The 22,131-nt window shown below is 42.0% G+C and overlaps 1 protein-coding gene across 1 annotated transcript in view; it reads right to left on the bottom strand.

Moving 5' to 3' along the window:
* Positions 1-20,061, bottom strand: part of iglon5 (IgLON family member 5) — a 102,565-nt gene extending 82,504 nt beyond the window's left edge. The window contains exon 1 of the mRNA XM_067600867.1: positions 19,466-20,061. Within this exon, the coding sequence (XP_067456968.1) occupies positions 19,466-19,526 (61 nt within the window). The 5' untranslated portion in view covers positions 19,527-20,061. The remainder of the gene's footprint in view (positions 1-19,465) is intronic.
* Positions 20,062-22,131: the final 2,070 nt, after the last annotated feature.

The following is a 22,131-nucleotide window of genomic DNA, read 5'->3' as shown; positions in this document are numbered from 1 at the left end:
AAAGATGCTCTGAGGTCTTGATCTTCTACCTGCCCATGTTTTATCCCCTTCTTCTTCTCTGTGTATATTTTACCAGAGCTGCAGGCCATTTCCAATTAGGACAGCTACACTGCTCCCCCACTGCAGTTTGGGCCCAGTGTGCATATCTTGCCCGCTTTCCCACATGGTGGGATCGCAGTGAGGTGATGCGTGACTGCTCATGATTGAGCCCTCTTTAGCTAACAGGTGCTATCATCTTTGCAAACCTTTGCCGGCGCCTCACACTCATAGCCCCCACGAAAGGTGTAAAAGATGAACAAATGTATAAATTATCTGATCACAAAGAGAGGCGCAGCGTGAAATCCCAGACTGAATGAACATTGAAAGTGGGATTTTGGACTTCAGGATAAGAGCTAAAAAATGTGCTGAATTTCAGAGGCGGAGGTGGTTTCCTGGATTTGTGTAGGCAAACCCTGGTGATTTCCAGCTCTGTTGACCCAAACTGAATCAATCAAAAGACATAAAATCAACACAGAATTTTTGTGAATGAAGTATCCCAGCTTTGAAAAACAGCTGTCCTTGAATTAGGACCGGTGTTGGGAATGTTTGCTCTCAATACGCTCCTTAGAAACCCCCAGAAATAACCCAGAACCCTTCTCCATTTATCAGGATGACACGTCTATTGGTTTATAATTTGGAGAGAGGGGCTGCGTCCAATAAATCTTACAAGATGGCTGGCAAGAGTCTGGCTCTGTTACATGGACATGGTTTGAGCTCCCTCTCTCCATGTCCTCCTTCTTATCACTCTCTCCACTACTTGCTACAACATCCTCCTCCTCCAGGTTTTGCCTCCACTTCCCTCCCTCCAAATCACAGTCTTTGCACCTGTAACCCCTGGGTGAGAGATGATTACACCTTCTGAAGCAGAAATTGAACTGAGAGCTTGGCCCTGACCCCATTCGCACACCTCCACCTCCACCCACCTTGACTAACAAATGTGTAGAAACACCAGAACAACCACTTGATATACACCTGCAGAATTAAAAAGAACAGTAAATAGAAAGAATATTTTCTGTGTGAAAAAAAACATCTAAATTAAACATCTTGTTGGTACATCTGAACAGACATGCACCTACCCTTTGTTCATTGATAAGCACAAGCAACACACCACTTCCCTCCTGCTCCCCAAACCCCATCACCCAAAGCTGTTTGGCACTAGCAGGACAGCAGACCAAAGGCTGCAATTTCTAATTCACTAAGCCTCGAGGCTAAATGACAGGTAGTCAATGGCCTGTTTCTCTGCATGCTATATCTCCTACGGAGTCGGCAACAAACTCATTTTCCCTACTAAAAAGAACCACAAAGACTTCCCAAGCCTCCCCATAGTTCTGCTGGCAAACTGAGAGAGAGGAGATGGAGAAAGAGAGAAGTAGGCATAAACAGCAAGGGGAGATTGAGGTTGAGGGCAAGAAGAAAAAAAATAGGGGAAAGATGTGATGGATTGAAAAGAAGGGGAATCATGGTTTGAAGTGAGATGAGATAGCGTCAAGGTTGGGGGAGGGGAGAGAGAATGGGTGGGGTGGGGTGGGGGTGCAGGGGGGGGCACTGAGAAAGCGACACACTTTCCGGGCTTATTTACACGTAGCTGCCAGTATGACAGGTAATTTGGGCAAATTCTCCACAGAGCCTGCAGCAGACGGCGGGGGGATAAAGACGAAAGGAGAGAGCAAAAGAGAGAAAAAAGGGAAGGGAGGAGAGCGGGAGGGGAACGAGGGAACAAGCACTGAGGGGGACGTGCGCAGACTACCTGACATGGCTTGAGTTGGGTCTGAGAGCAAGACGGCAAATGGGTTTCCAGATTCCAATCAGAGGAGAGGGCTGGGCTAGGAGGTGGGGGCAAAGAGATGGTTGGGAGGAGGAGGGTGAAACAGGGGCGGAAGTCCTCCTGTTGACAGAGTCTGATCATTTTATTTATCTGCAGCGAGGAAGAGATATCAAAAGCACTTTTTTTTAATTCAAATTCTCTTTTCCTGTTGAGACTGAAAGATCAAGCAGAAGGCAGGAACTGATGAGGCAAAAGAAAAGAGGGGAAAAAAATACATATCCAGATCTCCAAATTTATTCAAGCTCAGATTTATTCACTGGTTTGTCTATCTCGTACTTCGTGTGTGTTCACATGTGTGCCTGTGTGAAGGCAGGTGTGTGTGCAGGATTCAGCGTGCATGTGTGTGTTCCTCTCAGTACACTTCACATTGGGGCGAAGCAAGCCTGTTAGACTGTATTTATAGAAAGCTCTTGTTCAGCGCATAGCTGTCTATCAGTGCTGAGAGCCAATTAGAAAACACTTGTTAATGGTGCAAGTGCTACACATCCCACTACCATGTGTGTGGGTGTGATGACTTTATTCTCCCTCGCAGTGACAGCAACGAAGGTGTGGACGACAGTAACAGAGATAACGATGAAGGAGATAACAAGGTGTTTGTCCCTGTGGGTGGAGGTCCCCTCAGGGGGTTGGGATGCACATTGCACTGGAGCCTCCGCTGGCTTCCACTTCCTGTGGTGACGCATGCTTTATGGGGAGTGGAGCCCTTACCCTGGGTTGACCTTTTCACCCAGCCTCCTTCTGTGATCAAAGCCTCGGGCATCACAGACGTGACCCATCCTTCTCGTCACACACATACAAGTGCTGATGCACCCATGAGTGCATGCTGCACACACATACATGAAAACTTGTGCACATCCACAGCTCTCCTGATATCAATCCTTCTTCCAGAATTTTGGATTCACTCAGATTCACACTGTGCACATGTACACGTGTGCATGACAGCGATGTACACACACTTGCACGATGTGCACGAACACATGCATGCACAAACACACTCTACACTGTCTATTCAAGCACCTGTTCAGTTCTTACACACCATCTGCACCCCAAACAGCTTCATACAGAGGAGTATGCTTGGTGTTATACACAGCAATCTCACAGTTTATGGCACAGTAAGAGGGGAAGAGCAACAGAGGTCCAGCATATAAGAATGAAGAGGGGCAAACTGAATGAAAAAGAAATGGGGAGCAGATGGGTTGAGAAAGGAACACCCAAAGGCATAGAAAGATGAGAAATTGAGGGAGAGAAAGATGGAAATGGGCTTAAGGAAAACATAAACTGACATACACAAAGCTACAACAAGAGGAACCTAGAGTCAAAAACAGAATAACAAAAAGGCATCAGGACAGATGGCCACATCTGGAGGTGGCTGCACAATCCAGACGAGGGTGGAAGGGCGGAGGAAGGGGTGAGAGTGAGATGGGGGGTGGTGGGTTGAAGAATGAGCACAATGAAATACAATCAAAGACAGCGAGAGAAAGGATTACCTCCTTTGCTTCAGTGGAGTATGTAATTGTGGTAAAAAACACTGTGACTTACTGCAACAACAAAACACAATTGTGCCGCAGAGAGCCGAGTCCGATGCTGGGAATTAGCAGTAGTGATAAAGATGGAGATAACAGTGAGAAGATGAGGAGGCTGATTATCAGTGTTGATGACAACAGTGTTGGTGGTTATCATAATGAAGGTAGTGAGGATCAAACGTGGCATAATGTCTTGATGATATGACAAAAAAAAGAGATGACTTGATTAAAATTGCTACTGATACCAGTGATGATAGTGGTTTTTTTGCTGGCACAATTTTAATCACAGAGACTCCAGATTCTACATTTTGTGCCATAATTCAGTATAACAGGAAGGCTGTTTTGCATCACATAATTCCCTTTTGGTTTTTTTTTTTTTTTTTGCATTTTAAAACACAATCTCCCATATGACTTCATGAATATTCAACAACCAGTACTGCCCTGGGGTATCAACACTCGTGTCACTCACTTGCTTTTATTTTCAAATCTAGTATGACTGCTAACCCTCAAAATTAAATTAGGCCTACATGGCCATTTTATACGTACAGAAGCAAACTATTACTTTAAGCTTTTAAGCTTTTCCACCCTCTTTACCCTTAGTCGTTGAAGGTTCCACCCCAACTCTGGTCACCCATACTGATGAGCTGCCGACTATATATCCTGATGCTGAAGTAACCAGCATCCATAAAGCCAACCGCAGGTGTGAAAGAAGAGGAAGATGGAAATCGGTAATATAGATAAATATTTGCACATGTTTATTAATGAGTTCTGTCTGTGTGTGTCTAACCTAAGTGACAAAGAAGGGGTTGGATTTTTAAGGTAATGCCATCTAGTGGACAGGTTTAAATCAACTCCAGTGCTAAAGTGTATCAGAGGCTGATAAGAGGTAGTATCTCTCCTTTGGGATTACAGGAGGGTTATTACATCGTGTTGTCTGGATTGGGAATATCAAGTGTTGGGAGTGGACAGGAGAGGGTGGAACTGTATCTGTTATTGTTTGACAGTAGTTGTACAGTGTGTAGCAGCATGTGTTTTAGCATGAATTATGATATATTTATTCTTTATTTGATCCCTATTCATGCAGCAAATCAAGTTGTATTGTATATAAACAAATTGGACAAATTGGAGGTGATATAGAGCGGGTACTGAAAACATTTAAAAGTGTTGTATTTGGTTCTGTTTGAGTAGAGATACATTTCAAAAGTCAACATGAGAAATAACTAGCCTACATTTTGAAACAAGATCTGGAGGTAATCACAGCTCAGGGTGTAACTGGCAACAAAAACAACTTCACTTTAAAGGACCAAAAGAAATAAATTGATATTGTGTAAGACATCCAGTGCCTGATAAGTCATCTTCCCATCGGATTTAAGTTTCACCCTCTGTACTCCACATCGGCTCTCTGCTTACTCTGACTGTTTCCTTTCCAAAAAACGACACTGTAAACCCAATGTAGTCACTTCAAAATCACAAGTTGTACTTATACTTGTGATCTAAGAAACGTTTACTATAGTTTACCTCACCCACAATAATTCCATTCATTTTTAAATATCTTTTGTCACTTTCTTTTTTGCTTTGTTTTTAATGTCTACTTTTTGCATCTGTCTTTTTCATTTTTGTGTAGCACATTCTATTGTCTCTGTTTTTATGAAATGTGCTCCATAAATATAGTGTTCTTGTTCTTGTTCTTATAATTATTATTATCATTATTGTATTGTATATTGCATATTGTATCTATTATAATATTGCATCTGATTATGTTATTTTGCCACTTCTAACTGGAAGCTCAGTATGGTGAGTAACGTACTTGCGTAAACAAAGCTTTGATTAACTGGTCTTTACTCTGACCCCGATCTTAGAAAAGCTCAGATATGCTTTACACAGGTAATGTGTGGCAAGGTCATTCGTCAACCTTGTGTAATTAACTGGGTGGCCTGAAAATGCACCTTTAGGATACCATTAACCCATGCTAGCCTAACAAGGCTGTGCAAACACAGGATAAATACACCGGCAAACACACATCTGTGGCTAGAGCGAGTGGGAGACCAGAGAGGAAAATCCATTTCATGAATATTGGATTTCATTATGAGGGTGAAAAAACAGCTTTGCTGTGGATCATTCTTTAATGACCTAAAGTCCACATGCATGAATCTTTTAGCAGTTGCTGTCTGTTTGATATGGGTGAGGGAATAAGAGAAAAAAAAGGGAGGAGAGCAGTTTCCCCCAGTGGATTTTGAACGGACCAAGAGACGAGACTAGGGTTGAGCACCTGCATCATGGACTTAGACAATCTTTTTGGCAAACAGGTCATCCTGTTGCAGACATAAAGAGTCCAAGTGGGGTTTAATTTCTCAGACACATTTGATGCAGATTATCTTATTTATGGAAACCTGTAGAGGAGAAACAACAGATTCTGGCTCCAGACTTGAATGTTTTCTTTGTTTTCAATATGAGAGAAAAAGCTGAGAGCCTCTCCTCGCCTCCAAACTGATCCTCACTGATTGGCCAAGAGGTCAGACTGCTCACTTCAATCCTCTCCTCTCTCCAACCACTAGACTCCACCACTGTTCAGTTGGGTTTGTCTCTAACAATTTAGAAACAATTCACCTTTCTGGCTAGGGCTGAATTTACACAGACACAATTTTCTGAGCAAATGTGACACAACAGATGTTTGAATCTGATTTGTATGCAACTCAAATCTAACATCCTGATATTTTCTGTCTTATTTTAGAAATGGAAAGCTGTCATGTCAAATATATTTAGTCCTAAAATATTTTTACTTTTACTCCAACAATTCTCTTCCAATCAATGAGTGACTCAGAGATTATTGACATTCGAATGAGTAACTACAAGGAATGCTGTGGTGAGAAATGGCAATCAACTTAACATGCCATGGAACATGATGCAAGTTAATATTAGTCAGCTCAGCACTGCCGAGTTGATCTGTCACCTTTAGTTATGTTGTTGCTCTACTGCTCAAGTCTGGATTTTGTGGTTATATCAAAGTACATCTCTATTTAATGATACAACCCAGACTATCTGAAAAAGGGATTACATGAGATCAAAAGGCTAGTATATGTGTAAGATCAAAAGCTCAAAGCTGATATTAATCACTTGTAATTAAAATAAATGCCACATTGGTATTACTTTATTAATTTTTTTTTCACAGTTTGCCAGAAAGCTAATGCTCCTCTGTTATGGAGCTACTTAAAATGAGCAGCTTCAACTGGAGATGCAGGTGGAGAAGCACAGGCATGAAACAAATGTGGCAACCAACCTGGCAGAGCTAATAAATAAAACAACCAACCACAGGCAGGCATAGCCCTCCATATGGTGTGCTTCTGTCTCAACCAACTCAATCTGGCTCATCCATCGTTTGTGAAAAGCACACTCCATCCCAGGAGGGGCCTTACCCTTTCCAGCCCAGCCAATTACTGCCTTTAATACAGCATTCTCCTCACCCTCCACTTCCTTACATGCAGGCGCCATTACAGGTACCGTCTCCGCTTGACCATCTTAAAAACAGGATTCATCAAGACTTTATGAATGATGTATCCATTCAATGTCACCCTAAAGTCACTGGTTTGCAATGTGGGCAAGGTGTAGGCAATATGCCACCTCCAATACAGGAGTCACTAGTGAAGCGATAAGGTTGTGATCCCTCACTGGCTTCCCATCAGTCAACACTACAATCTGGTCGATGTCATGTCCAGCCAAACTGGATTCACTGCAATCAAACCTCATCTTTGCAATGCTTGGCAAGTGATTTTCCTCTGTGCCACCCCGACATGCCTATAATGGAATAATAATGTTATAATATCAATAACTTAATGTCAAATATCAGTCACTTACTTTTGCATGAGAAAAGTATGGACGAGCAAACATTTTGCCAATTGTTAGCAAGTTTTATCAAAATCTGAGAAATTAGAGATATCATCTTTGCATTTAAAAATGTGATGTTTATTGTGTGTGTTTATTGTGTAAGTGTCCGAGTTAGGCCATTGATGTAATTTGTAATGGCTACCTCCAAATTCTATTAAGTGAAGTACCCAAAATTCAACTGTAAAAATGAATGCTTTCAAGTCAATTATAGTTTTAGTATTAAATATTGTTGGGTGAACGGTTATGTGTGATGTAGCCTAATGCATTTGCCGTATTGTGACATATATTGATATCATAAAACTATTCATATTAATATTGTGATATTTATCACAGCCATATGAGTGACGTCAGCCTGTCACCATGGAGAGTATATACACCAACATCTGCTGTTAAATACCTCTGACAGATTATTAGATAGTGTCTTCTTTTAACATGCATGGCATGAATTTAGTTGTTAATATCTGCGCACATTCCCATTAAACTTGCTGCAAGGGGAGTATGTTGCAGGGGGCATCACAGCAGGAGAGGCACAGCGTTTATTAGAAGTTGTGAAGATGTGGTGTTCCCCAGGTAATCAGGCCAACACAGATGGTTGACAACTGTGATGGTACATTTTTATCACATATGTCCATTTCCCTCTAGGCATTAAGTTGCCCCAGAAAAAAGCAAACAGATGGCCTTAGGTTGTACGCTCGTGTCTTTAAGTGTTTTAGGTGAGAGCAGGAAGTAGCAATGGGTGAGTGGGCACAGTCAGAAGGGCTGGTGCGTCCCTGGGTCTGAGCACTAAAGCATAACTTATAGAACACAAACTGGCTGGGTTTTACATTATAACAAATGCAGTCCTACTGTAATGCAATTCTATCCATTTCCGTGTTTGACTATGTAATTGCTGTCCTCTGAATTGAAATGTTGCAGTTTCAAAGACGCAGTATTTCAAAGCCGTTCAGTCTATATGGCTTGACAACTTATGTTGTGCCATCTTTGCTTTCACCCTGTGCAGCACACTTGTATAAAAGAGAATCTCTGCTCATTTAGAAGTCCCTGCTTTAAGAAAAAAATCACTGTGCCACATCAAACTGTACTGTCAAAACCCTGACAACGAACGTCTATATATTTGAGAATAAAATCCTCGCTGTGATGTAGGGGAGCAAAAATGAGGAATTAAATGACAGGCAATGGCTAAAGTGCTTCTTAGTCAGTATATTATATGAAACATGTTTGCTCAAGTGCATCATATTCAGCTCTTCATACTTTCATTTAATGACAATACGTGTTTTAATCAACTGCAATCCCTTACATGTACAGTATGATGTCATCTTTTTAATTGTCTGCAATAATTGAACCTTAAGGCAAGTCTATTCCCACCATCATAAGTCTTCACATTAATTCACCACACAAAACCAGTCTGGTAAAAAATCTAATTAAAGGAAAATCAATAGCACCAGCAGAATTCCTTCCAACATTTTTGGATTCATAAATGTTCTGTAGGGCTGAAGTAATATGCAATTTTTAGATGAAACTTTTTGCGCTGTAGTCGATCAGCTGCTATCTTTCTTTTCTCTCATCACAGAAAAAAGAAAATCTTAATAGAACCCCAATGTCAATAAGGCTTGATCGTGATGGATTTAAAAGAGGATCAATCACGCCAGTCTGATTGAGAAAACACCTGCACTGTCTGCCCCACATTTGTCATGTCTGATTTAGCTGCCTCCCTGTAGTATACAGATCAATTCTGATTACAGCTGTCAAACCTAAAATAACAAACAAAGGTAACTGTCGGTTTGATAAAGCAGATATTTACAATAAATAGGCCAACATGAAGCTTAATAACAAGTGTTGAATAGGGACATCAATCTTCTATGGTTCAGATATCATCCGATGTAAATCTTCAATATTGTGATTACTCTGACATCAGCCTGATAGAGATTTTGTTTTGTTGTTTTCTAAGACTACATTTTCTAACTTGAACCTTCACATGTTTTAATTTGTATTGGTGGCCTCTCATCACATCGTCAGTCTGTGATTACATTTTAAATGCGCCATTTGAAGGCATCAGTTTTTTTTTTTAGTCTGTCACAGCAGAAATGCATAATATCTTTGTTTTTGATGAATCAGTCAAACAAACTCAGTGGAACCTAGATCAACAAATTCACTTCTATAATGTCAAGAATCCCAATAGCTCTGATAGTGACTCTAAATACAGCAGTTGCTGTCACGTATAGATATCGACTTGTCAGCAAAAATATGTTGTATTAGAGTACTGTTGCCCAACATTAAGCAGCTAATTGCCCTTTTCTGACACCTTCATTATTTCTTAATGGAATTGGAGGTCCGCTGGCCAGATAAAGGTCACATCGATACAGCCTGTACCCCCTTAATGGGGAGAGAGTGTGATGTTTTGCTGCTATGACAAAATGATTTCACATTTCTGGAGAGAGTGGTGCTAGAATACTTGTTTTTTATGTACTAAACTTATTTGAGGTTTACAGCCATGGGCAGCGCCAGGGTGGGTGTTTAAGCCCAGAATCTTTACTGTTAATCACGCATTGCATTTTTTTTTACTGAACCTAAATAATAGCTGCAGGAACCAGTGTGTTTTGAACAGAATGGTTGGAGTGTAGCACTGATAGAACAGTAAACAGAGCCCCTCACCCCGTGTAGTCTTGTTACACAGACCTTGTTGCTGTTTTTCGGAGTACCAGCAGGAGGAGTTCCCACTGACAAGGTTCATGAGCTGACAGTGAGCACATAAAATGAAGCAAGTAAAGCAAACGCAACACTGGACAGCTATATTTACTTAGAACTCTGTTGTAAAAGCTTAGCAGTTGTCCATCAAATTGTTAACTTTACCATAGTATTACAGTTGGCAGCACATTTTGTGTGTCTATATGCACTTGCAGACTGATCATAAGACACTAACACAATGTTAGAAAGCGAGTGCTAACGATGTAAGAGACGGTCCCTTGTTCCTGGTAATGATGATAATAAAGTGTTGTAGTCAGTGCGGGCAACGACACAGTTCCCCTGCCTGGTCTGTGTTCAACCAGCCAACCACTTGACTTAACCCTCCCCTGGACCCCAGACAGCAATGAATGCCGAGAGGTTTGCAGGTGTACCTTGATAAATAAATAAATAGATAAATAATATGACAGCTGAACAGAACTGTTCGTTTATTAACTTCTGCACAGTGGCTTAAATATTTGTTTAAAGCTGGAAGGAGCATGTGCCTTATTTTATGGAAAATTTGCCATTAAATCTGGCAGTTGGTAATTTTACAGACTATAATATGTGCCTTGGTGGGGGTTTTTATTGTTGAATTTATTGTTCCATAAGAAATGCCACATCAAATCAATAATGTAAAATGTCAGTCATATTATCAGGACAGGGTGAGTTTCTTGTACATTGTTTGAATTATTGCATGTTTTCATTTGTTTCATATAAGGAAATGGCTGTTTTTTGACAGTTAATTGTGTGTTTGAAGTAATACTAATAATAATACTAATGATAATAATCATTTATTTATTAAGCACTTATTGATATTGCTTTATTTATTCATTGAAGAAAGATCACAGACTCATTCAAAGATTTCTGGGCTAAGAGGATCTCCACTGACCCAAGAACCTTCCCTGCTTTCAGCACTATTATTTATCAGTATATCAGCACACTTTCAATGACAGGAAATATCAGGTTCTGCCAATATTTTTACTGATATGTTTACATGTGTTCTAGTATTGCAATAACTGCTGCAACTTGGAGTATAAACAGGAGTTCAAGAAGGACGGGATGATGAGGAATTTTAATTGGAAATTTGACTTGCAGCTCTGGAATGATATTACGCATTTGAATTAGTACAACTTGGACACATTCCTTCTTATTTAGTGCTGCTCTGCCAGAAGAATAAAGCAAAGAAGTAATTGACATATGTTTTTAACGTGCAGCATATCCTTGAAATGTCTAATGAAAAAGACTTTTGAGCAGATTTTGCAAATCACACTGGCACTCCAGGAATGATATTTGACAACAAATTAGATAGCACTATTCACCAACATCCCTCAATGAATAAAGGAACAAAATGCAATTGAAGCACAATTTAAAAGCACAGCATATCCTTGAAATGTCTTAAATAATGCCCGCATTGAATATTGTGAACACAACCACCCCCATGCAGGTCCAAGCACTAATGGAATTTCACTCACTGCATTACAAAACTGGGAAGAGCTGCGCAGGCTTTTAGCGTTATCCAACCCCACATCTAATTAGTGAAATATCATAACACAATAACAAAGCAGTGTCTACTCCCAAACCCAATTATTGGTCTATTGCAGCACAATTGTTTGATGAAATCTCACCTAACATCCCAATTACCACAATATCAACATAATATCACAAATGTGATATTTTGTTCAAAAAATATCCCTATGATCTTTTGCTTCAAAATGTGTGCAGATATTTCCAACACCCAATACCCAGAGGAAATGGAGAAAGGAATCCAAATCTTTCAAGACACTGTGGAACATTTCCTGTAAGTCCCTTTTATGGGCTGTCACAGCCAAATCCTTGGTGAAATTCTGCCTAACTGAATCTTTACTGTCAGAATGTCGTGCTAATACGGACACTTTATTACAAGAAAATCCCATCGGCACCTTCACAGCTGGAGCTGGAGCCATGTGTCGGCCTCAAACGACAGGAGAATTGTGGCATATCTCTAAATCACAGCATAAGCTCTGAGTGGTGCGCCAAGTACTGCCTACCACTGGGCATCGGAATGGTTTGTTTTCCTAATTATGTGGCTTTCCAAATAGCAACACCGAAACTGGTATTTGATTGCTGTGTATGCTGCCAATTTTAAGGAGTATCTAAATATAATATTTTATGTAACCTGTGGATTCCTGACAAGTTCCAAGCCACTTACCATGATGTGGGCACACTGCATGAGTGTCTTATTAGAGGTGTGCTGCCTCGCTGGAATGACTCCCTAACCAGTGGCATATCACATTAGCACCAGCTCCTTAATGCCGCAATATCAAACAACAAGTGACCCTGAAACAATTTTACCACTCCCACTCACAGCAAAATCACCCAAACACAGTTTTCATTGGCAGGATAAACCTGCCATGTTTTTTATTCCACCTAATCATTTGCCTGCAAAATCAATCCATCTCGATCACTGCCTGTTGCGGGTCTTTGAATCCCTCCTCCCCTTCCTCCCTCACACCATCTGTCTCTCTCCCCTCGCTCCCTCCCAGCAGCCCTCCTTCAATCATTTTTTCATAACTCCTCCATCTCTCCGGCCTGTCCACCCTCATAAGCTTCCTCCGTCTTTTCCCCCTGCTGCTTCTCGCTCTCTGCATAAAACATACATACTGCACACCACATACGCTGCGTGTAATGCATGTTTTGTGTGTGCAAATCCCATGTCAATGTGAGAACATATCAGCTGATGATTGGCGCATGGTGGCATTGAAGCTGACCACGCCTGATTCATGGCAACACGTTTCTCAGCTGCTGACTGGCTCATTATCATTTAGAACTACTCGCTGCACAAACTACACACCCACACGGTCTGTCGCTAACTCCTGACAGGAATTAGAATTATGTGAAAGTCAGGAAGAGAGAGATTCTTACAGTCACTATTATGTAGTGCCAAAGTCCGGGGGCCCAGCCTCTCATATGCCTTTTTTTGTTCCCATAGGAGACAATGTTGGTATGTGGTGCTCGTTAGCACACCCTGTGTCGCTTCTCCACCCCTCACTCATGCCTTCTCTCTCTGTCTATTAAAGCCTGGGACACAATTATCCCCATTCTCTGTCTCTCTCTTTCACCCTCCATCTCTTTCGCTCACTGTGAATGAAAGTCTGGAACACAATTACCCCTGTTCTCTCTCTCTCTCTCTCTTTCTTGCACTTTGTCCATCCCTCCCTCTCTTAATCTCTCCCTCCACCTCTTATGGCTTCAGGAGAAGTCTGTGAAGGGAGCAGCTGCTGAAATATTTATTGATCTGTTTTCCTCAGTTTTATTTATTTCCCTCTCTTCCCTCTTGCCCTCCCTTCCCCTCCACACAGACCCAGAAACACCTCCAGCACCACAAGATGTCAGAGGCGGCGGAGGGGCTGAAAATCCACAACACGAAACCATTATTTAGCATTTGTTGCACCCAGTAGTTTTACCTGTGTAAACAAAAAGAGAAGCACAAGGATGGGATGAAGGCAAATGTGTGAACAACAGCAGCATCAGCTACAGCGAGAACAGATGAGGCACAGATTGAGCCGTGAGACAGGTGGATTGTTTGGCATATTTTGACGCCGGCATCCGCTGCAGGGGGTTGTTGACAGGAAACACCAAGGTGCTGCTCTTTTTCTTTTTATGAGCGTAAAGGAAGTTGTACACAACTGCAGGCTATTGAAGTAGTAGTAGTCATGGCAACAATGCCTTAAGCAATTATAATTGCATTCAATGGAAACAGTGTTAGTACTGGACTAAATGGATTCACTGATGAATCTGACGTTATCTCTGCGTAATTAAAGGGCTTCCGTGCTATCGTATGTCCCGGGGTAAATATCAGCGCAGTTAAAGTGGAGTTTTGAGGTTACTCCAACGGCGAGCAATTCAGTAGTCATTTGAAGCTAATGTTTTTCTCCAGCCTTCTGTTGTTGCACAAATGATTAAACTTACACACACATACACACACACACACGCGCGTGCGCGCACACACACACACACACAAGGGAAGATCACACACATAAACACATGCACATGCTGAGACACAAAAAAACCACACACAAAAAGCTAAGTCCCATCGCTAGGCATGGCCTGCATTAGTGCCTAAGCCTTTTCCATTGATTTGCCGGCGAGTTCCTTGTCTTTTGGTAATGAGGACAGGGAGAGAAGCGGGACCCTCGTCCCTCCCGGCTCCCTTAGGACAAGCCGCCTGCACTAATCTGAATTGTGTTTCCAATGATGCTAACTCCCTGGCACAAAAAAAAGATTAGAAGGAAAAGGAATAGCGGGAGGAAAATCACACAGCGCTCTCTCTCCCCCTCTAACAGTATTCATTCCTCTTAAATGTGTAACATCTGCACATCACCCAACAAGAAAACATCTCTTTTTCTCCCTCCCTCTTTCTTTTCCCCTGCAGATAGCTCAATCTACAGTTTGGATTGAAGCCTTGAAAACCAAAGGGATGAAATTCGCACTCTGCTGAGGCTTGTTCAATTTTCTCCATATGAATGCTATTGAAAACAGATCAATGAGAGTTATTAATATCCACGCTGATGTATATATATGTAGGCTATATATATATATGTATATATATATATATATATATATATATATATATATATATATATATATATATATGTATATATATGTGTATATGTATATATATATATATATATGTCTCTTTGTGTCCCTCATGGCTCGGCTCCCTTGGCTTTCCATTGATTTACCGCTTGCACCTTTAGTGAAGTTCATCTTCCCAGTGGTCTAAGTAAAGGAGCTATTCCACAGTGTACATATGTATACATTTATTTCTATGTAAGAGTGCAGGTAGGTGTGTGTGTGTGTAGGTGTGAGCATGTGTGGGTAGTGGTTGATGTGAGTACATGAGCCGCCACTTATTCCTGCTTCTACAGCCACTCGGCTCCCTCTTGAATGATCCTTCCCCTGCACTAAATAAAACATAGCCTTTTCATTTGTTACATTGAGAACCCACAGCTTATATTCATATTCACACCTGGACCAACGCAGGTCTTTAAGCTGGGACTGGGACACAGGGAGGACGAGAGGAGGTTGTATCGAAGCGAATTACTACAGTAATTAAACACAGTATAACTACCTGTCCCGAGTTGAAAGCGGTCCCAGTTCCTTTCCATTACACTGAACTCCATATATTATAACTGTAATTATAATTGCAAACAAGTCTCGCTGTAATCATTATTTATGACACTGACACTATGTGTAATTGCCAACCCCGCGAACCAATATGAGAGGCCCAGTAAAGTGTTTATCAAAACCGACAGGAGAAATCTCAAAGGCAGCGAGATGGTGCTGCACCCGACTATCATCTGCAGCAACATTGAGGCTAACCTCAACCTAACCTCAAAGGATTTGAACCTGTGACCTCTGTCACCACTCTGGCCAGAGAGCTGCTAACACTACGCATTGTAGAGTTCAGCCTCAGCCTGCCAGGTCAAAGGGTCACCAGCTCAGGGGTTATTCATCTCTGTCTAGCTATTAATTGGAAATGCTGCAAAACCCACATAGTGAGGGCAGGATATTGAATACAACTTTATTCTCTGTTCTGGTCAATTGGTTATATTTTACTGTCTTTGATGTGGATCCTGAACACTTTGAAATCAGTCAGTCAAGTGGTTGCGGTGGTTGTGTGACACAATTCTTTTTTAAGGTTAAAGTCAGAGCTGTTTCACTTCTAAGTTAATCTGAAGAAGTCAGATAATTGAAGTGATTCTACAAAATCATAAGACTTGATGAGTCATCAGTGGGTAGTGTTTGACTCTTTCAAGAATTTCTAGTATATTTTGAAATGTTTCTGCTGCTTAAAGCTTAAAATTGGAAAATCTGAGTGTGCTCACACTGTCAGCATTACCTAACATAGCTATGCCTACATGCACGTGTACTTATCCGTTCAAAATTGTTCATACAGCCAGCATGACAAATTGGGTTTCCATACTAAACCAAACTCAGCTACTGTTTTCCAGTCCTTGGTCAAAACACAGTTGTATTTTCATAAGGTAGTATCTTGGCTCCACTGTGTGTTAGGAATAGATTCTGTAGAAGATGTTGGATGAACTGCACCATAGGCCACCAAAGGAGCAAAAGAAATTTTAAAAAGTGAGACCCTAGGGAAAATCATCCAGACCACAGACCCACTCGAGGCTAGTTAAACCTCCAACCCTTGTCCTTGAGGCTCTTGAGACAAAATCCAGGCCCTCTCACTCCAGTACTTCCAGATAAATTAAACTTGCCAAAATGGCAGCGCATTTCTAAGCCAAACATGGGAAACAACAGCACACAGAGACTGCAGATTTCAAAGGGAGGGAGAAAAAGCAGAAGCCCCTCCAGAATAGGAGCACAAGGCATCTGTTGATGCTGGCATCTCTCTTCTCTTCATCTCCAAGCCAAGACTGGTGATCCAGTCGAGGGTGTGTGTGTGTGTGTGTGTGTGCGCGTGTGTATGAGGGGGCAGGAAAGAAGAAGAGTTGGCTACATGCTAACATGTGCAATGTGCATTGACCCCACTTGGCCCCCATATGTTGCTGAAACAAGAAGGATTGCAGGTTTCAAAGCGACCCGCCTGTTTTCACCTGTGTTCCTGCCTTGTACACTTCCTCTTACCAGAACCTACATCTCAGCAGTGCATGCTGGTGATAAGACCCATCTGTTGGACTGTTTGAACACTAGTGACTAGTATACACTACAGCGTGCAAGTGTGATTTCCTACAGTAACTGCAATAATGGATATCTGTGAGGCAGAGGTCTGTTTCTCAAAGATCTGAATTTAGTATTCAAATTGTATTCTTTGATATGTAACCTTAAACGTCCTCTGCTGTGACCTATGTAGCACCGTAAGCAGAGGCAATTTCTCTTGTCATCTTCACTTTTCACTGAATCAATGATGGCATTATTCTCATTATCAGATCTTGCAGGTTTCTGTCATAACAGGAATCCTTTGAGCGCAGGGTAAATTGTTTAATTTCATGTGGAGGTGTGTGCGTGCGTGCGTGTGTGGGTCTGTGAATATATTCGCAGCCTTAATGTTTCATCACTGGTAAAACATTAAAACCTCACACTGTTTGGTCTTGTAGATGAAACAGGTTTTGATTAATTGCAGACAGCTTGTGTGCCAGAAATAAAGCATATAGATATTTTACTGTATGTATGAGTGGGTGCTTGGCCATCCTCCTTTCCAGAGTTACTGCTCTCAGAAATTTTAAGTAAAAAGGGCGAATAAATGAGGTAGAGAAAGGCATGATGGCATGCCAGGAGCTGGGCATCACACCTATGGAGTGGTTTGTGGATTCACACGCCAAACCAGTAGGAAACCTTTGAATAACCTAATGGTGTTTTGCAACACAGGAAAAGCTCCTTTTCAACCTGACTGGCATGCCATTGCACAGGTCTGAAACATGTTTTTGCTATCTGTTTCTAAGGGTGTGAAAGATAAAATGCCACTCTTCCATAATAAATATTTGTCATGCATAATGTGGAGTGGCTAAATGAGTGATAATAACTGTCAAGATGAAGAAATATCTTCAGATGAATTAAAATACTATAGAAGAAGTACAGTCATTCAAAGTAATTTGTCTCATAAATCTTTAACCAGGTAATAATAACTCACAGACAGTCTGCTTAACAGTGCAGGTGAAGTATTTTGGCAACCACACACCACATTGGTTGGACTCTCAGGAGCAGAGCTACAAAGGATTATTTCACTGCTGCATGATTTATCAAGCAGCGGACAGTGCCCTTTTAACAGTCATGTTCTTCCTTCATAATGCATGCTTTCACCTTAAAAGAGGGACATGTTGTGGACCTACAGCAACTCAGAGCAGAAGATGGGATGCTTCTCCAAGATGAATCTGATTCACATGTACTGCAATGTGCACAACTCACATCAATATCCAATTATTTTTCAACTGTGGCTCACATGATTGGTCACACCTTCATGCTGCAAAACCCACAGGTTACAAATTCAGAAGGCTGAAAGCTGCAATGAGAGTCAGAATGGTTGTAGGGTTGGTTTGTGTGGTGCCGAGACCATCGTGTTGGTGTGCTGTGTACGTCCTGCAGGGCTGTCCGTCTGCTCTCTGCCTGGTGTGGAGAAGGGACTTGCTGTGTCAAGCCAACCATGACCGGCTGGGCTCTCCTGCCCAAAAGGAGCTCAGAAGCAGGAGGATATAGCCCGTCTGCATCTGCAGGTTGTTAACCTCACATCTTATTGCACTGACACATCAATTATTGTTATTAAGGGCTGGAGTAATTTATTTATATACTGATTTCCCACAGGACAAAGGCAGGACTAATTGAGCCAGGTGTGTGTATTTGTGTGTGTGTGTGTGTGTGTGTGTGTGTGTGTGTGTTCATGCTAGATGGGCAGGGGGGAAATTAGAGTACATGGTGAGAATGCCGCACACAACTAATATATGTAGGAACATCCCATAGCATGGTGAGAATATTAGGGGATGTCATGAAAAATGCAAGAAGATTTTAAATATTCCCTGGTCAGCGTTCCCTGTGGACAACAACAACATAACAACACTGTCTGTTTATATTATTCATAATGGACGAGCAGATTAAAATGCCATCTGAATCTTCTGGTTGAGCAAGTTCTCTCGACACTTTAAAAGGGTTTTCAACTGGAGGAATTTTAGAGCAGATGAATTAAGTGTGTTTTTCCTCTTGGTTCAGTTGTGGAGAATATGTTTTAAGCTGGTGATAGAAAGAGGGAATTATGGTTTGACTAACCAGCCAGTGCAGGTTTGACCCCAACTGTCCATCCTTCACAATGTATCTGTCTTTGTCTCTCTCGACCTTGGTTTTGAAGAGAGAGAACAAAACACTGTCTTTCTCTCCAGGGTCTATCTGCATTGCTTCTACCCCTTACTTACATTAACCCCCACCACCACCCCACCCACAGATATCCCCCCCCCCCCACCCCTCCCGCCCCTCTGTGCAGTGGTGGTGCGTCGTGTGCGTGGGATACCGGGCCATTCATGTCACGTAAAGGAATGTTCACAGAAGACTGGGGGTGGGAGTCTATTTTATTTATTTATTTATTTATTTATTTTTGCTCAGAGTAAACATGCATCACACGTTGCTTACACTGAACCACGAGGTTGGCTTGGAGATGAACCTGGCGCTGCACTCACACGCGCAAGCACACGCACACAGCCGCGCGCTCGTGCACGCACGCACGCACGCACACAGACATACAGCATTTCTCCTTCTCTCTACATTTCTATCTATCTTGCAAATGGAAAGCCGGAGCGCAGGGGAACAGCAGACACGCGTGAATCACAGGCAGGTAGAACCCCCCCCCCCCCCCCCTCCTCCTCCTCATCATTAGTATTCACCTCCACGATCCTTTTTTTAGAAAATGAAAGACAAAGATACATGCGTATAGGCGAAGCAGCACAGAACCACCAGGACATCGCTAAAGTAGCTCGTAAGAACTTACCTTTCGACAACAGAACCAGGATGAAAGCAGCCAACGCGTTCCGCAAGAGGGGGCAGCCCATGATGGAGTTCTGATTGATTTTCTGCTTGTTTTTGCAGCCAAAAGCCTGGTTAGCTATCCCTCCTTTATGATGTCGTTGCGGGGAATCTGTGTATAAAAAAACGAGCCAGTGTATTTCAACAGCAATAGTCCAACGCTTCTACATGTGACTGGACGAAAACATCAGTCTTATCCACTTGACTTTTCCTTTTAATGACCCCCGTCGGAGAGAGAGAGGCGGGGAGGGCTGTTTTTCTTCTCCTGTGTAGAATCTCTCAACCAGAAAAATGTCAGAGCAGAAAAAAAAAGACAAATATCCCAGACACTTAGTTTGGCTCTCAGTGCCTTGAAGAAAAGAGATGTGTTTTTGGAAAATGCATGGGAAGAGAAGATAAAATTTTAACTGTCCAACGACTTGACATGAATATGTGTTTTGACAGAGAGCAGGATGGGGTTTGTGCGTCCTTTCCAGTCGCAAGTCGCCACTTCAGCCTTAATTAGCCTGCTCCCGTATGTCTCTGTTGGTATGCAGCGCGCCTCGTCGCTCCGCACTCAGCGCGTCGCAGGCAGCAGCAGCATCACTGAATGCGAGGCGCACAAGAAAGAGCATGATTGACAGTTCAAGGAGAGCCCCTTTCTCCCAATCACAAGCCCCAAGGAAGGAGGCGGGATTTACGATTGCACCCATATCCCACTCGGAGAGGCCGACCAAGGAGCATCAGCGGCCAATTGCAAGCGCGCAGTGGGCGGGCATAGCGCGAGGCGAAGCACGGCGCGGTGATAATGCAATGTGATTTATAGCCAGTTCGGTGTTGCTGCAGTACTCAGAGAAAACAGTCCACAGGGGGACAGGCAGGCATAATAACTACAGGGACAGAGGTGGGGGGTGAGTGAGGGGCAGGTGGAGCCATATGGGCTCTGGTGCGCGGCTGTTTTATACACTGAATGAAAACAAAACGAGGTCGAATGACAGGTTGCACGGCTGATGAGCAGATGTTATTCAATTGCTGAAAATGAATATTGTCAGACCAGAGGAGGTGAAACTTGTAAAGAGTGTGAAAAAAACTGCCCACGTGTAGAGGCTATAAGTTCTGGGTATACTGGGTGGACTGTCAGAGCAGATTGCAACAGCACTGCAGAAAAAAACACCATCTGATCACACTGCTGACTTAATGGCAGGCAACATAAACCCATTTAGGCAGACACTTTATATTAGTAGGCTACTAATGAGCCATTTATAAACGTGTTAGCCTCTTAGTCTCTGCGCAAAAGTGCGAGGAGCAGTTTCCTATAGTGAAGATCTAATTTTCTATAAAAGGCCATTCACATGTCGAGATAATCATTTTGCATGAAAGCTAGAAGCCGGAGACAGACACCAGACATGGCACAGGAAGTTGCAAGATGCCTTGAAAACTTGACTGCTAAATTTATGCACACATGCATTCCTAACATTTGGCAGTTCATTACAGTCATATTGCATCATACATCAGTGGACCTTATAGTCAGAAACACACACAACATTCAGCTCCTGCAGTGCCCACTGGGTCCATTTTTTGCAATATTTACATTCTGTCTGTCTGAGATGTAATATGGGGCATTTATATATTAGCTGCTGTAGTGTTTCATTTTTGACTGATGCACTGGTTTCTTTATCCCCCTGAATAACCAATTAATGCTTTATTACTGCTGAGCTCATAAGTAATAAAGCATTGCTTGCTGATTTATGATATTCTGCCAAAGTTAGAATTAATACAGTGGGGGATAAACTGACTTCAAATCTTCCCCAGATGAAAGATAGAGGAAGATGATCGGGCAAGCACTAAGAAAACTCAGGACTGATTAATGAGTCAGCTAATCAAAGCCTAGCATTAGTTACTGACAGTGTGTGATTTGTTTGTAAATACTTATTATTCACTATTAATTAGATTTGACACAGTGGAGTGAATCAGAAACTAATCGTGTTTATGATGTTAACCACTGGCTCATTTGGCTGTTATTTTCAAATGTTACTTTTTGAATTTTAGCTTTCTGATGCGAAATTAATGATTTATGATTTATGGAACAGGAGATAGATAGAGCACAAGGCATCCTATAGCATTTGTATGAGGTGCTCCAGTCTTTCATCTTACTCCAATGTAAACCCTCCACATCATTATTAGACGCATTTTTTCAACGTGCAGTATCACAGCAGTTTGTGAAATTTCAATCATCACAAATAACTGTTAAAAAAATAATTATGTTTTATGGTGTGACAATGCTGTGTTTAAGGTCTAGTTAGGTTTAGGTACAAAAACTGCTTGGTTAAGGTTAGGGAAAGATCATAGTTTGGGTTAAAATGATCACTTAAGGCGTGGTTGGAGGCGGGAAAGCGAACAGTGGTCTCCTGCAGCAAGGTCCAGCTTCTTGCCATCTATTCATCCATTTATCACCTTATATAGACATCATCGGTCTCACGGCGTCTATTTCAGACATGGGAGTTCTATAGAAGTCTATCGGACTACGCTGCATGTTGAAAAATGATGCTAAGAGGTACCCAGTGCGTTAAAAAAGTGAGGCTGAGGGGCGTGACAAAGTATTTGACAAGTTGGGAGTGAGAATGGGCATGGGTATGCTGTTGCTCTAATCAG

Source organism: Thunnus thynnus, chromosome 10 (genome assembly GCF_963924715.1).
Source record: "Thunnus thynnus chromosome 10, fThuThy2.1, whole genome shotgun sequence".
Classification (NCBI taxonomy): Eukaryota; Metazoa; Chordata; class Actinopteri; order Scombriformes; family Scombridae; genus Thunnus; species Thunnus thynnus.
Note: the sequence above shows the minus strand (reverse complement) of the source record. Positions and strands in the feature narration are given on the sequence as shown.